Raw genomic sequence first — 17,841 nt, forward strand, 5'->3', positions numbered from 1 at the left:
CTCTTTACTTAATTAGCTCATATTCTTGTCCAGTCATTCAATAATATATTTTAAGTCATTTCTTTCATGAAAATCATCACTGGCAAAATAGAGAAGCCAGCCTATGTCACCATGTGTAGCCATTATCCTTTGCATTTCTTTATTTTTAATCTGTCTAAGATGATTGGGTTCTATGATTTATAACCACATAAAACCACTAAGAAAATACTGGTGTTAAAGTGATGGATTTTTGTAATACCAAGAATTTTGGAAAACACTGTGGCATTTCCCTAATGTAATCTGACCTATATTTACCTCCTATTCAATTCTAACACTAGTCCAATATTCAAGGTCTTATTGGAGATATCTGTTATTCAGTTTTATATCTAAATTAGTATAATAATCTGGGGGAAGTACTTTTTACTGACATTTTTCCCCAGTAGATGGCCAGATCAATCTCTTTTTGCCAGATCTGACTACACAGTCCTTATCTTCTTATAAATACTACATACACTGCTGGTGTTTAGAATATGCTAATCAATGAACTACGTAATAATAATAATGCCAAGATCCTTTTTAAATACAAGAAATATCACACCAACAACAACTCTCCTAAATTCCCAGACTTTCACTCTCCTTTCACACTCTCCTCTCCCTGTTATTAGAATACAAATACTTTGGGTTGTTAATTTTTAGTGTTTAATGTCCTTGCATAATTATTACCAGTTAGAGTAACAATCTTGGCATTAAAAATAATGTCATACACCATACAAACCAACTCATTTTGAACATTGAGTCAGTAAATGTAGTGACTTGTTCCGGGTTACATCCAGCTAGTGACAGATCAAAAATCAATTCTGCATCTTATGTCTCTCAAATCCAATCTTCTTTCTACTATACCAAACTGCTTCTAAAATTCATCTATTTAGGGGGCAGCTAGGTGGCACAGTGGATAAAGCACTGGCCAAAGCACTGGCCCTGGATTCAGGAAGACCTCAGACACTTGACACTTGCTAGCTGTGTGACTCTGGGCAAGTCGCTTAACCCTCACTGCCCTACCCCACCCCCCAAAATTTTTAATTTAGCCATTTAACCATCATATGCATTTTAACAAGGTTTGTTTTTAAGGATTTCCCCCTTAAAATAAAAATATTACTAAAACCAAAACTTATTTTGTATCTCACAAAAGCTGAAACTCCAATCTGTCATTTTGCAAGTATTAACACAACCTCAGAGATGAAACAGCTGAACTCAATGAGTTTGAACAAATCTGCATTAACCCATAATAGAAAAACCCAGGATTAATCCCCAATTACTACCACCCTGCACAATACTCGAATCATAACAAGATGTAATTATAGCTGCACACAGGCACACAAGCAGCATAGCTTTGTTTACAGCTAACATTAGGTGAGAGAATTTGCATTTTTTTTTTTTTGGCTTTTGTAAAGCTCCTATCGTTGGAGTTTGTATGATTCAATTTTTAAAAAGAAAAAAAAATGGTGTCTGACCACAAACTTTTTCATGATTTATATGTCACATAAAAATACTTGTGCTTCTCATGCCCCAGTAGGAGTGCCCAGTGTCTGGCTCTGCTTCTCTATACACACATACGCCCAACATACACACTCAGAGCTAAAGCCTTGGGACATAACTGACTCAGAAAGAAATAGGCTGCTGCTTAATGAATCACCCATCTCACTTCCCGCAGGAACAATGTGAGTCCATAAGGGCCTCCTCCCCAGCATTAAACCAGCCCAATGTGACTGAATCAAAGCATATGACTGAATCACATGGCTGTAGGTCATACATACTATTATCCTAGATGACTAAGTAAAGCATCTGTTACAGGCTAACCTCCCTCAACACAGCACCTGTGAAAAAGTTAATACTATGAGATATAATATGAAAGCCCAAATGTGGGATGTGTTTGTTTGCAAGGGCAATGAGGGTTAAGTGACTTGCCCTGGGTCACACAGCTAGTACGTGGTCAGTGGTCTGAGGCCAGATTTGAACTCAGGTCTTCCTGAATCCAGGACTGGTCTTGTGATTCACTTCTCCACCTAGCTGTCCCCATCCCTATTGGTTTTCAGCGCAAAACAATATGAACCAAAGATATTGTACTGCATTCTTAATTGGGGGGGTGGGGGTGGGGGAATGTGGTAGGGGTGAGGATCTGGTACTTTAATTAGAACAAGGTTCAAATAACATTCCCCAAACCAGTTATCATACCCTCCCCCAACCCCAAAAGTGACATTTTAATGAGGCTATATATCTGAACCAAAGTTTATAGTAATACTGTGGAATAGAATGCAATTTATCATAGTAATTAATTCCAATTTAAACAAATGAATGGAAAAACAAGAGCAGAGCAAGTAGAAACTAGCATTATAAATTCTTTTTGGAAATACCACCACCACGCCTCCCTACCCAGTAATCGACAGTGTTTCCTTTTTTTCCATTTTGTTACACGAGTTCTCACCGTTGTTAGTGCAATTCTGCATTTTTGCCTTTTTTTTTCCTCGCCTCCAGGAACATATCATTCATGTCCATGCCTGATCAGGCAGAACATGTGTGTACACTAGGCGCAGCCACGTGCCTCAATGTTCTGAAACTTGTGCTTTCATCAGACATCTAGGGCAGCGCTCAATTTGGGGAGGTAGATAAGGCTAAACAAGGCAGGGGGTTGGGACTTGAATCTGAAACTTCAGTCTAGTTTTATCTTTATCATAAGTGAATATATAATCAAACAAACAAACATTGGACAGGTTTTCCTGAACACATGCTTAAACAGGAATGCTTCAGGGCAGAAAACTAGCGAGTGACCAGCCTATCTCTGGCTTCTACTCATGAAATCTGGAATACGCTCAAGAATTTTTTCTTCTCTACATCCTGTCCAATTTTTTTTTTTTTTGGTGACTGTATTGCATCTTTTTTCATTCACTCAGATTCCCTAAGTTACTGTCGAGGTTAATTCTCTCATCCTCTTGCTTTTAAGACACTATCAAATACTTATGTGACATGGACTTACTTTAAATCCATCAAAACCTAATCCCTGTGTTCTTCCTCCAGGAAGAAGACAAATTAGGAGGGAAGGGTGGCCTTGATTTAGATAAGAGCTCTCTGCCAGTCCAAAGGCTGTATGCTTTCAGTAGCAGTATTCACCAGCTAGGAATTCATATGTAGACTTTTCTTAACCCTTAGGCAAAAAATGTTGCATATTTAATTGGTACCTATTTTATATAAACTATAAATCTCTTTCTCCCAACCTCTTATTAATCAACCAGAGTACTTTATCTTCACTTTTGAGTTCCTTCATAAACCTTTCTGTAATGAGGATGTAAAAAAAAAGGCAACCAGTGCAATAGTTAATAAGAGGTTTTACTTGATTCTCCATGAAGTATTTATTTTCATGTCTTTACCTAATCTGTATCCTCCTTCCACATATTTTGAGTTGTTATTCTTTTACTGAATATAATATCTTGAGCTAAGAAATTAATTTTTGTCCCTTGTTAAAGTTTTACAAGGGACAAAATCACTGAACTTGCAACTATGTGGTATTACTCATTTATTTGGTCAGTTTCCAAGCTCATATTCAGTATTCTTCAATTTCTATATTAAACATTTTATGTTTCCTGGATACCATTGTTCTATCCAATTTCTTGCCTTAGTAGCTTCCTACCTATTTCATTAGGGACCTTTTTATTTAAACTGGCCAAGATATTAATTGGAGCAGGCAGGTGACCCAGTGGATAGAACACTGGGCCTGGAATCAGGAGGACCTGAGGTTCAAATCCAACCTCAACCACTTACTAGCCCTGTGACCTTGGGCAAGTCACTTAACCCTGTTTGCCTCAGTTTCCTGATCTATAAAATAAAGCTGGAGAAAGAATCACTCTAGTCTGTTTGCCAAGAAAGCCTCTAATAGAGGTCATGAAGAGTCAGGTATGACAAACTCACATGCACAGGACACATAAAAATCTCTTAACTTGTTGATTTTTTTCTTTAAAGACTAAATAAGGGGCAGCTAGGTGGCACAGTGGATAGAGCACCGGCCCTGGAGTCAGGGAGTACCTGAGTTCAAATCCTGCCTCAGACACTTAACACTTACTAGCTGTGTGACCCTGGGCAAGTCACTTAACCCCAATTGCCTCACTTAAAAAAAAAAAAGACTAAATAAAATGATGTACTGAAGAAAAACAAGAAAAGTACTTTTCAATTTTAAGTGGTGATCCCAATGATAAATTGAAATGTTCCTTTGGTATTTAATTATTAATCTTTCTAAGCTTTGTAACAGTTATTATTAATCACTTTCATAATTTATTCAATTATTTTCTAATGGTAGAATCCTAACCATGTTGGATATATTCTCCTTGGAGAATTTATGGGAAGAATTTATTTTAGTGTTCTAGCAAGAATCATAAGAAGGCATAGGACAGTTGTAATCCACGGTAATGGAAGAACTATGTACATGCTGGTGAAATCTTGGATCCATCAAAAGATAAAAGTAGAATCCTAACAAAAATGTATTTTCATAGTAATGTGCAGCATCCGATCTAGGTACTTTGGGAAAAGTGTCTTTTTAATATGAAACAATTCATAATGATTGAAGACATTTCAAATTATTTCAAAGTCTCTAAGAGTGACTTTCATAGAAAATTATCATTAATTTGGACCAAAGAAAACAGATACAGGTGTCAGTATCAGAAATTCACTTTTAAAAGTCATATTTACTTCAAATACTAAGTTGAATGTGCTAATCTATGGGGAAATATTTTCTTTTCTATTTGTAAGAACAGGAATAAAAGAAAACAAGAAATAATCTACAAATTTGCATAAGTGCAAATATAAACCATTATCAGAACAGATATATTCTCATGACATTTACTGACCACACGGCCCCAAACTAAAAAATGATAACTTCCAAGCAAAAAACAAACAAAACAAAACAAAAAATTATTTACGTATGACCTCACTGTCAAAGAAAAGACCTCAATCTGGATATACAAAGGACAGACACATCAGCAAAAGTTCACTTTTGATGATTTTTCAATCACTGTATAACATTCTTAACTGTTTTTTTTCCCCCTTAAAAGACCACATCATCACTGGGGAAAAAAGGCACAGATTAATTTTCCATGTACAAGTAGCCCTCCTCTTTATACATATCTCTATACACATATTATCAGGCAACTAGGTAGTACAATGGATAGAGCGCTGTATTTGGAGTCAGAAGACCTGAGTTCAAATGAGAACACTGACACTTAATGTGTGGCTTTAGGTGAATCATTTAACCTCTGCTTCAGTTTTCTCAAGTATAAAAAGAAGATAATAGCAGTACCTACTTCCTAGGGTTATTATGAGGATCCAAGGAAATAATATTTGTAAAGCACTTAGCACATCATACGTGTCTATATTTATTATTTTTAAGAATAGTAGTAGTAGTAATTTAGGTAGGAAAGGGGGAGCTTTTAAATAAAATAAATATGGAATAGGATTCAATAGTCTACTAGAAAACCACTGAGAATATATTTACTGTATATAGAAAGTTTTAGCTCATAAGGAAAAGTAAGCAATGTAAAAAATAGGAAGTAGGCTCTGTAAGTCTTCAAAATATGTAAAACTTGACCCACTGTATTTTACTGTGAATGCTAACAAAGAAAACCAAAGGTCAAATGGAGCACAGAGAAAATTCAAACTGAAGCTGAAAGATTATTTCAAGAGCACATTCTGCTACCCTATTGTCAATAACAAAGTCCCAAACAAAACAGCATTCATAAAGATCCAGACTCTTCCCTCCTACACTCAGGAAAAACTCACTCAAAAACAACAGCAGCAGAAACATTAAACTTGGGCAAAGAATTTTACCCAAAGTTTTTGTGTTTTTTTTGGGGGGGGGGGGGGGAGCCTGAAAACACAAACCTAATACTCTTCCTCACTCCCCTTTCTCTCCCCCCTCCCATGTAGCTATAAATTATGGTATTTGGGAGCAAAGTTATTCAAAACTCAGGCTATTATATCTTCACAATGACTGTGAAGAGACAATGCCCAGAGATTGTTGTTCTGAAAAATTCTGAAGGAATGATTTCCTTCTAAGCTCTTTGCTTCTAGCTAAAACAAACTTCAAAGAAGTGAGCTGAGCACACTTGAATTGTGCACCATGAAATAAATCCTTTTGTGTAACATAATCCAAATCAAAGGATAAAAAGCTTGTTATTGTCCTGATAAAAGAACACATATCACAATACTTTCCTCTGATGGTGTCATCCTTCCACTCACCCACAAGAGCTGTGGCTGAGAAGCTCTCTGTTACTGAATGTGAATTTGGGGGATTGTTCTGGTGGCCATGAAAAATCCAACTGTTTATTGTTGTTACTTAATTGGAGAAGGGTGAGGAGGGAATGGGAATAGATAGTAGAAGTATTGCAACCGAAATTTATCTTGATTTTCTCTTTATTTAGTGGGTTATAGCCATCACATCTTTTTCTTCCTATGGTATGAGTAGATCATTTGACTACGTAATGGATTGGGACTCCATCCATTTTAAGAATGTTTCTTGTTCTGAAAACTGTTTGAATATACATTCAAAAAAAGTAGACTCAGAAGTTTTTGGTGGCTAATAAAGCTATAGTGTATTTACTGTAAATCATCTAGATTGCACATTAACTTTAGATTAGAAAAAAACCCTTCTACCCTTGGACCTCACGTGTTACTGTGTTCTATAGTTCTCTAAACTTAAATGTAGGTTATAGCTCTCTGTGTTGATAATGTCATTCCCTACTGGACTCTAAATTCCTTGAGGGGACATAAAGTGTTTTATCTAAACTATATACTTTTATCTCCCCTAGAACCTAACACTGCTAGGTACACAATTAGCACATAAAATATTAGGGGGGCAGCTAGGTGGCGCAGTGGATAGAGCACCGGCCCTGGAGGTCAGGAGTACCTGAGTTTCAAATCCTGCCTCAGACACCTAACATTTATCTAGCTGTGTGACTCTGGCAAGTCACTTAACCACTCAATTGCCTCACTAAAAAAAAAATTATATATATGTATATATATATATATATATATATTATATATTAGATTAGATAGAAAATTGCCATCTCCCTGAAAAAAAGAATTGTGTTAAAACCAATAATTCACCAGACTACCTAGAAGGCTATGATTAAGAAACTACTATAGGTTCGAGTCCATGTCCTATTGAAAATCACTTAAATTTTCCACTTGTCAGTGGTGAATGTCTGCATGCATGTGTGTTTTGAGGGAGGAGAGGGGGGTACCACACTCTATCCTTAGTGGTAAGGGGAGAATTTTCTGTTTATACTCTATATTAATATAATTTACTGATAATGAACTTAGGGAATGAGGCATGACCCAAGACTCAGCAAAGTGAGAGCAAGGGTTTGTTAGGAGCCACAGCCAAGCTAAGAATAACAGTGCCCCCTGAAATGTTCCCAAGGTTTGGTTGATCTTCTCATTCTTACAATTAACCAGGAGAGATGCGATATATAGGAAAGGAAGGTCAGTCTGTTAGGGATGTTCTTGGGAGGAGCAAGAAGACACAAAGCAAAAAGAAAATAAAAATTCATATATTTAGGGCTACAAGAGACTTCAGAAATCATTTGACCAGCTCCCTAACTTTAACATAGTGTAAACTGAAACCCAGGGAAGTAAAGTGAACTTGCTCAAGGGTTAACACAGATAACAGAGATGGAATTTGAATCAAGGTCTTCTGACTTCAGAGATAGTAATTTTTCCAGTGTACCCACATTTTTTCCATTACCATGGAAACCTAAATATCCTTTTTATTTTGTTTCCATGGTTGGGGGGTATCATAAATTCCCCCAAAATAGCCATGACAAAATTCTTTTAATGCATCTCATTTGGCCCCCTGGTTCTAAGCCATATGCACTACAGAGAGAAGGGGAACCTTCTGGTATTTACCAGTCTGGACAATATGGATGGGGACTTTCTTTCTTTCTTTCTTTCCTTCTTCTTTCTTTCTTTCTTTCTTTCTTTCTTCCTTCCTTCCTTCCTTCCTTCCTTCCTTCCTTTCCTTCCATCCTTCCTTCCTTCCTTTCCTTCTTTCCTTCCTTCCTTCCTTCCTTCCTTCCTTCCTTCCTTCCTTCCTTCCTTCCTTCCTTCCTTCCTTCCTTCCTTTCCTTCTTTCTTTCCTTCCTTCCTTCCTTCCTTCCTTCCTTCCTTCCTTCCTTCCTTCCTTCCTTTCTTTCTTTCTGGTGAGGCAATTGGGGTTAAGTGACTTGCCTGGGGGCACACAGCTAGTAAGTGTTAAGTGTCTGAGGGCAGATTTGAACTCAGGTCCTCCTGACTCCAGGGCCAGTGCTCTATCCACTGCACCACCTAGCTGCCCCTGATGGGGATTTTCTTAATCTAAACCAACCCATATAGAGAACACTGCTTAAAGTCAAGCTTGGGAATTAAGAAGCCATTGCTAACTACAATAGGATAAAGAAAGTATAGCTGCCACTTCAGGATAGGAAGCTTGAAGTTTGGGGAGGGCTCACTGAAAACAAGATAAGCAGCCAGGTACATAGACATTATTACAATGCCAGGTTTATAGCCTGATAGTCTAGGATAAAGAAGGTGACTATTTCTAATTGCCAAGAAGCTGAGGAGGAGGACTCATTGGGGTGAAGGAGTGTTCAGCACAGAAACCAGTAGCCTACCAGTCTCCAAATTCTTGTCTCTGCAACATGTTTACAGGAAAGTGGATTCTAAAAAGAATGAAATACCCAAGATTTGCCAACACAAATCTATCATGTACAAACCCAAATATGGTCTCTGAGATTTTTATGTTACAAGTTTATCTTTATGAAATTTTAGAAAAGGAAATTATGATAAAATGCAGACATTTATTTGCTAGGGAACAAGAATAGAAAAAAAAATAACCTAGAGCTATTTAAGAATACTTTACTGGAAACAGAGGATCAAAACGACAGGCAATCCAAAAAAAATTTGAAACAGGATAATTAATAGGCACATTAAGAAGCTAGATTCATACCACAATTTTTCTTGTACAAAAACAGACAAGCTGAGTAAGGCAATTTAGAGAATATAGCTGGATCTACATTGGTGAAAATCTTAAAACCAAAATCCTTTAATGCTCTTAATTAATGTCAAAGTTTCCATTTTTTTTTAGTGAAAAACCATATAATCAGAGTCCTGAGGCTGGTATCAGGGGGTTAAAAAACTGCTTTTCATCTCACTAAGTCAACTGTAAAAATCGTTTTAATATGTCTTCTTAGAAAAACACAATCCAGGAGATTCCTCTCTGAACAATAACAGTGGAAAACTAAGTGGACGTGTGTCAAAGACAATAATTTCACAATCATAAAGCAATGTAAGGTAGGTTGGTTCAGGGGGGAAAGTAGTGAGTTAAGAAAATCAAATAATTTTAGTTAAAGTTCCTAGGCAAGTTTCTTATCACCTCTAGGCCTCAATTTCTTCAAATGTAAAATGAAATGGTTGGACTCTGAACTCTAGGGACTCTGAACTTCCAGATCTAAGTCTATAATCTTGGGAATTCTCAACATGTAATCAGGTTTGGCTTATAAAGGAGAGGAGACTCACTGCTAAAAGGCATGGGGCTCTATCACTGTACTTATTCATTTTTCTGACAAATGGAAATTGAAATCAGACAAATGGCTTCTAGTCATGTAGGTGGGAAAAAACCACAATTATTTCATACCTGTATTTATGAATGATGGCATTAAATAATTTTTCCATCTCTCCAGCAGGTAGTGAAATTTTCACAACGAATTCCAGCATAGCCTTCAGTTGTCTGCTGTGTCATAATAGCAATCCTCTTTAGCAGACATATCCTCTGACTCTCCAGTAACATGGATATCAGATATCTAAAACATAATCAGGGGAAATGTTCTATTATTATTCGCATATACAAGGATAAAAAGTACTAAGTTTTTGTATTCCTTTATGTGACAGATTTCCTAATGCAAAATTTCTCATTTGTCTAATGAAACAAAATCAGACCTTAAATGCTTTTAAACCTTCATTTGTGAGTAGTAAAAAAGCAGAACCTCTTGTATAGAACCTCTGTGGGACCAAATACAACAAATCTGAGAGGAGATTTTGGTCCAACAGGGACCAAAGAAAGAATATAATTATATTACAAACAAAACAGGCTTTGAAGTATGGCGTAGGCTTTTCACAGGGAAATGGGAAATACAGAAAAGACCTTTCTTAGAATGGTAAAGTAATACTGTTAGCAGCTGATTTTACTGTCACATTATACTTCCATTCATTTAATCATTAAAACGTCTCCATGGTAATACAATACACAGGTACTTCACATTATGATTTACTTGTCCCAAACAATACTCCTTTGACAAAGGCCATCTCTGATTTACTGATACAGGTACTAAGTAACTTGACTAGGGTCACCTACATCTGTAATGAAGCTGTGATTAGCACTCATGAAATGATTGTTCATCCAGCCCTTGCATCATGTTGGGCCATGCATAGCACTGTATCCCAAAGCCTGGGCTAAAAGTCAGAGTTTGGAGAGCCAATCTTGGAAAGGAAATGCAGAAGCCAGTTGTGGTGCTCATGCCTAGCAAGTACATAAAATCTAGAGGTCAAGAAAGTGTGGAAAGTGGAAGCCAAGTAATCAATAAGGACCCAGAGGGCAGAAGATGTGAAGAAACAAGAGGGAAGGTCTGAAAGTAGAAGACACAACTACTCCTATTCATTTCTCCCTGAGTTTCATCCAGTTCCACACCACCAACTGCTTATTTGACATCTCCATTTGAAGGTCTGATAGTATCTCAAACACTATGTATTCAATATGAAATACATTCCCATTCGCACAAAACTCATCCTTTCTCCATTAAAATGATAACTATAGATGCCCAAAAAGGTAAATGGAAGGGAAAATTCTCCCCAAGAATATAGTCATAGATATACCCAGGAAAAGAAAAATACATGAGGGTTATTCCCATCTATATATGAGATTAATAATTATAGAACATTTAGATAAATTATACAAACCAACATAGTAAATGAAACAAAAAGTAAAGGTTTTAAAATAACACTCAAAAAAAATCTCTTTTAGAAAAATCATCAAATAGTCTTTCATAAACCTGCTTAGGAATGATTGCTAAGCCTCAAAGCAGAAATCTGGGCAGGAGTGAAAAGGGCCCCTTTATCCTTGGATAATTACAAATAAAAAACACTGACTCTGAACTCTTTACAATATAGGAGCTATTTTAATGATATTTGACATCTATGCGAGAAAAAAAATAGAAGTCCATTATGGGGTAGTCTGCCATACTTTAGTGCTGGATAGGCTTTCTATTGTCATATAGTCGATTCATATGAATCATTAAGCCCCAGTAAGCTAAAGAACTGACCTTCAGCAAGTGTCTATCTACCACCTCAAAGTTTAGTGAGTTCAGCTAATGGCAGTATAAATTGTAAATGCAGTATTTAAGAGGCCCTAAATGGTCTATAATGCCATCAGAAATTACAATAAACTAATAGATCATAATCCTTTATTATAATGATTAGTAGATAAAGTGACTACAAATTAGCCCCACAATTCTGACTTGAAGGATGTTCTAAAAGTCCATATTGACTTTAGGGTCCATCAAGGTTGCAAAGACTTAATGGAACTAACAAGAATTCACTTTACAGAGTATTTTAAGGTTTAGAAGTGTCATAAAAACCCCATGAATGAAAATAGTGCAAGTATCTTTTCCTTGATTTTATGGAAAAGGACCTTGGTTCTCTCAAAAGGAGGTTAAATGACTTCTCCACTGTCGTGCAGTTGACAAATGTCACACAGGTGGGATTTAAGTCCAGCAATTTTTCACTGTAATATGTGTCATAGTTCATTCTAACTCCTACTCTAGCTCTGGTTTTTCATAGGTTTAAGTACATGAGGTTATAACCTTTCTATCTGCTTGTCAGGAAATTCAAAAGTACACTCAAAACCAATTTCCTGATCTGTTTTTAATTTACTTTTCAAGTCAAAGAACCTCATCACGCCTTTTTCTTATTCACCTGATTTGAATGGTAGATTCCAAATTAAGTCCAAATTTAATCAATATCATCAACTATTTAATTATGCTCTCACAGATATGTAGTTACTGTATCAATCAAAACAAATAGTGGAAGATGTATTAATCTCCAATTTCACTTCATGCTACAAAGAGCATATGAATCATAGGCTGCTAAACAGGAAGGAATCTTAAAAGCTATCTATTCCAACTCCCCTTATTTTACAGAGGAAGAAATTAAAGTCCAGAGAGAAGTAACTTCCCCATGGTCACAGAGCTAGTACTCAAACCTAGACCTGACTCTCAATCCAGAGCCTTCTCCACTAAAATGATTTATTGGGAAAATAGATTTCCTCCTCAGAAAAATCATCTAAATTATCCTCAGCATTTCTATTTTACCAACAAAGCCCAGCAGCAAGACATAGAGAAATTCCATTAAAAGGTAACATTAGGGGGCAGCTAGTGGCTCAGCGGATAGAGCACCGGCCCTGGAGTCAGGAGTACCTGAGTTCAGGTCCGGCCTCAGACACTTAACACTTACTAGCTGTGTGACCCTGGGCAGTCACTTAACCCCAATTGCCTCACTAAAAAAAAAAAAAAAAGTAACATTAGACAAGAAAATCATCAAAATTATAGCAATGCTGATACCAAAGATTTCTTCTTAGCTAAATATAATCATCAGAAAGATCTGATTCGCCTGTATGTTGTTTTTGTTGTTGGGTTTTTTGGTCAAGTTCATGCATTTTCTCCCAGAACTCTCACATACAAAGTTTATATACTTAGAACAGGACTGTTCACTGTTCTGTAAAAGCACAATGAAATATTTTCAAGTGCAGGTTACCTAGACATGGAATGCATTTATTTAAGTAAATCATTTTTGGGCCATGTGGGAAGGAAAACTCCTAAATGCAACTATCAAAATAATTACTTTTATGGGAAATAAATTTTATGATCAGAAAACCTGGCCGTTCGAGGTAGAAACCATCAAACTGAGATTTTTTTAAATTATACATTATGTAGGTGGCCAACCATAAATTTCAATGGCAACTAGATTTTTTTTAACAAACTGTATTGTACCCTGTACATGGGCCAAGAAAACAGTCAAATGTGGCGGCAGCTAGGTGACGCAGTGGATAAAGCACTGGCTCTGGATTCAGGAGGACCTGAGTTCATATCTGGCCTCAGACACTTGACACTTACTCGCTGTGTGACCCTGAGCAAGTAACTTAACCCCCATTGCCCCGCAAAAAAGAAAAAAAGAAAATAGCCAAATGTTCATATTATAAGTCATGTTCACTATTCACAATTGTGTACTTTACAAATGAATATATTCTTTTTTTAAATTCTTTCTTTTTTCTTTTCTTTTTTTTTTATTTTGTGTGTGCGGCAATTGGGGTTAAGTGAATTGCCTGGGGGCACACAGCTAGTAATTTGTTAAGTGTCTGAGGTCACATCTGAACTCAGGTCCTCCTGAATCCAGGGCCAGTGCTCTATCCACTGCACCATCTAGCTGCCCCACAAATAAAAATATTATTACAAATGATAATATCATCACATCTTTCACCTATTCATTCTATTTATCCCTGGTAATGGCTGCTCACTGAAATACTTCTTTTCTTAAAAGAAAAAAATATTAGTATCTCACACTTTACATCTATTGCTTCTTGACAATATGCACTATAGCCCACATGCTTTTCTTGTATACTTGATAATCCTGTGACAGTGTGGGCAAGGAAGAAATAATGACTGAATGAATACTCGATGGCTAGAACAGACTTTGGATGGAAAAGGTTCATCAAAGTTAGGGTGACTGGTTCCAGTACCATGAAAGGAAGGATAGAAGAGAGAGAGAGGAATGAGGGAAGGGAAGGGGAGAGGAGGGGAAAGGGAAGGGAGAAGGAAGGAAGAAGAAGGAAGGAGGGAAGGAAGGAAGGAAGGAAGGAAGAAGGAAGGAAGGAAGGAAGGAAGACGGAAGGAAGGAAGGAAGGAAGGAAGGAAGGAAGGAAGGAAGGAAGGAAGGAAGGAAGGAAGGAAGGAAGGAGAAGGAAGGTTGGAGAGAAAATGGCAGGAAGGAGAAAGAATGGGCCAAGGAAGAGGGAAGAAAAGAGGAAGAGGAGGGGGAAAAAATCAAATAGCTGTGGAATCATACAAACCCATACTCAATGATTTGATTATTGGTCAGTAATTGGCCTTAAAAAGAGCCAATCCTGATTGATTCTAACAGTTCTACCAGGATTGGGCAAGCAAGCATCAGATAATTTAAGCCACAGTTCCAAAACCAGCTGAAAGCCATTATAAACACCTAAATACAAGAAGAAAGGTCTGCTTTCTTAACTTCTGGAGCCACAGATCTTCTCATTCCATCTTTTCACGGCATGAAGGTTAGTGACCTGTGACCCTACTGAGCTGCTCCCATCCTCTATCCATTTGCTGGACCAAGCAGATTTTCACTTGCTGTTTTATACCCACCTAATTAGCAGTCAAGTGCTTATTTCCGTAGCTGTATTTACCATCCTAACAATTCTAAAACCTCTGAATGTGGAAATGATCACTAACACAAGTTTGGGGTAAAAGGAGTTTTACATTGTTTTGTTTTTAAATCTACTCTAAAAAGATGATCCTCAGGGTTCCCTCAGCTTTGGGTATTTCAGGACAGTCACTGTCACAGTCTTTTCTGTTCTTCATTACAGAATAACCAGGCAGTAGGGAGAGGTTCCGAGTCATGGGATTCATGCCCACAGATTCTGGTGTCCATAAGAGGAAACCAAACTCCATGTGAATCTTTTTTTTTTTTTTACATTTCCTATAACTTCCAACAAGCACTTTCTTAGACAGTTCTTTTTAAAGCCAACAAATGACTTTTGAGAATGAAGACCAGCCTCCATATATTATAGCTTACAATAAATGATTCTGATTCACAGTAATGTTGACCCACTTACTGAAAGTGAATTGCCACACCTCTCCCAGTCAGCTGGAGCTGTAAATGTAAGTGTCCTCTGAACAAAAGTCAATGTTACCAGACAACTGGGCAATGGCAATGCCCTATTTTTACAGCTGTTGTCATGGCTATGGTATCTACTGAGAGTACACAAAACCAGAAAAATCCCCAACACTGATACTTCCTAGTACTTTATCCATTTTCAAAAATATCCATTTGATATATCATCTATATGTAATATAGGTATATTTCTATGATAGATTATGAGAAGTAACTCATTGGGAAAATACTAAAGAAAAATAATATGATCTTACACTGTCAAATTAATATGTTTTTCCAGTTTTTCTCAAATAATTTAGTCTATTATATATAATATTAGAGAGAAATAACATGATTTACCTTGGGGGAGAAAAAAGAAGTAAAGGGGAATTGAAGAATCTTTGAATTTAGAACAAAAAGGACTAAGAGATTATCTACAGTCTAAGCCCCTCAGAGGAATCTGAGGCCCAAGGCAGTGAAGAGATTTGCCCAAGATGGAGAAATAGTTCATGAGTAGCCAAGTAAACCTAAAATTTTGGGTCTCTTTGGTTTTCAGTCCTGATTCAGGTAATGTGCCACACCTACAAGAACCTTTTCTTCATGTTCTCAGAAGCTAATGCCTTTATATATTATATGTACTGATTTATGGGGGGTTTTGTTTCCCCCATTAGACAGACAAGTTCTTTGAGGGCAGTTGCTATTTTTTTTCTTTTTTCCCCTCAGCATTTAGCATGGTGCCTGGCACAAGATGACCTTTAATAAATACTTGTTTGAATGACTGATTAATGCTGATAAGTTTTTTTTTCCCAATTCTACTATCACACTGCACTAACTACATTATCCTCCCTTACCTATTCAACCCCTTGGTGAATCAATTCAACTCTTTACTATCCTTTAAACTTGAGCCCTTGCACCTTTTATCCTATTGCCAATAATGTCTTGCCAAACCCATCCTTGGGTAAAATTAACCATCCACTCTACTGGCTCCTATTCATATGATGCTAAATGAAGTTAAAGAAAATTGCAAACAATAACAACAACAAAACTATTCTATGTCCACTACAAATTTATGTTACAGAATTTCAACTGGGCCCTCACAGCAGCAAGGCAATCTTGGTACATTTCTCTAATCAATTCACTATAACATTCACTGAGTACACTCCTCATTTGTCCCCTAGGAATTCCACCCTCCTCCCTTGACTCTGTCAACTGAAATCTTGCCCCATATCCAAACTGAAAATAAGTAAGACCTGGGGGGCAGCCAGGTGTGCCGTGGTTTAAAGCTCTGGCCCTGGATTCAGGAAGACCTGAGTTCAAATCCAGCCTCAGACACTTGACACTTACTAGCTGTGTGACCCTGAGCAAGTCACTTAACCTTCATTGCCTGGCAAAAATTAAAAAAAAAAGAAAAAGAAAAAGAAAATAACTAAGACCAGTCACCATGAGTTCCTTCTTCCCTCCTCCACATCTCACATCACATATATGTCTTCACCATAATCTCTTCCTTTGCCCCTGTCTTACATGAAGGGGTAAGCCTTCTCCTTACCAAAGGCAAACTCCTCTGCATTTACAAGTGATCTCATTCCATTACATCTTAAGCAACAGATTATACCATCATCCCAACTCTCACTAATCTGTAATCTCTCATGACCAATTGTCCTTGCCTACAAATACGGTCAGGTCTCCATCCTTAAAAAAAACTCACTTTGTCTGAAAGTCTGCCCATTCCTAATTAAACTCCTTGATAAGACCATCTACAATCCATGCCTACATTTGTACCCCCTCTCACTCTTTTCCTAATTCTCTATAGTCTAGTTCCCAACCTCATTATTCAACTAAAATATCTCCTTCCAAAATTGCTGGTGACCTCTTAATTGACAAATCTAATGGCCTTTTCTCAATTCTAGCCTTCTGGACCACTCTGAAACCTCTGATAGTATTGATCGCTCTCATCTCCTTGATATTTTCTCCTTTCTAGTTTTTCCTTATACTACTCTCTTCCAATTTTCCTCCTACCCACAGCTCTCAATTGCCTTTGCTAGATTTTCATCCAATTCACTCCCACTAAGCACAGATTTCCCTCCCTAGGTTTTGTCCTGGGTTCTCTTCTTTTCTCCCTCTACACTAGCTCCACTAGTGATCACATGAGTTTCAATAGATTCAATTATCATTTTTATAAAGTTAACCTCTCTCCTGACCTCTAGTCCCTCATCTCCCACTGCCTATTGTACATCCATAGATATCATAAAATCAACACGTCCAAAGGGGAACTCATTATCTTCCCCAAAAATACCCTTCCATTTTCCTAATTACTATCAAAGGCATCACCATTCTCCAAGTACCCCAGGTTCCCATCCTAGATGTCATATATTCAATCTGTTACCAAGTTGCCTACCTTCACAACACCTCTAGTATATGCTCCTTTCTCTCCTCTAACATGGCTGCCACCTTGATGCAGGCCCTCATCATCTCACATCTAGACTATTGCAATAGCCTTCTCATTGGTGTCCCTACCTCCAGCCTTTCTTTACTCTAATTCATCCTCCACTTAACTGCCAAAGCAATCTTCTTAAAGCATTCAGTAAACCCTGAATTTGCTCCCAGGAGTAAATAAAAAATCCTCTGTCATTTAAAATCCTTCTAAAGCTGGACTCTTCCTACTTTTCCAATAATATTCTTATACTTTATTCTTCTCCAGAAACTCTGTGATCCAGAGATACTGCCCTTCTTTCTGTTCCTCTCATACAATACACCCTGTCTTCCATGCCTAGAATTCTCATATTCCTTCTCTCTCTCTCTCTCTCTCTCTCTCTCTCTCTCTCTCTCTCTCTCTCTCTCTCTCTC

General features: G+C 37.2%; 1 protein-coding gene across 1 annotated transcript in view; it reads right to left on the reverse strand.

The window, feature by feature from the left end:
* LOC122755023 (dystonin-like) overlaps nt 1–17,841 on the reverse strand; it is a 646,765-nt gene that overhangs the window by 259,775 nt on the left and 369,149 nt on the right. The window contains 3 exon segments of the mRNA XM_044003425.1: nt 9,692–9,723; nt 9,725–9,809; nt 9,811–9,857. Of these exon segments, the coding sequence (XP_043859360.1) occupies nt 9,692–9,723; nt 9,725–9,809; nt 9,811–9,857 (164 nt within the window).

Source organism: Dromiciops gliroides, chromosome 4 (assembly GCF_019393635.1).
Source record: "Dromiciops gliroides isolate mDroGli1 chromosome 4, mDroGli1.pri, whole genome shotgun sequence".
Classification (NCBI taxonomy): Eukaryota; Metazoa; Chordata; class Mammalia; order Microbiotheria; family Microbiotheriidae; genus Dromiciops; species Dromiciops gliroides.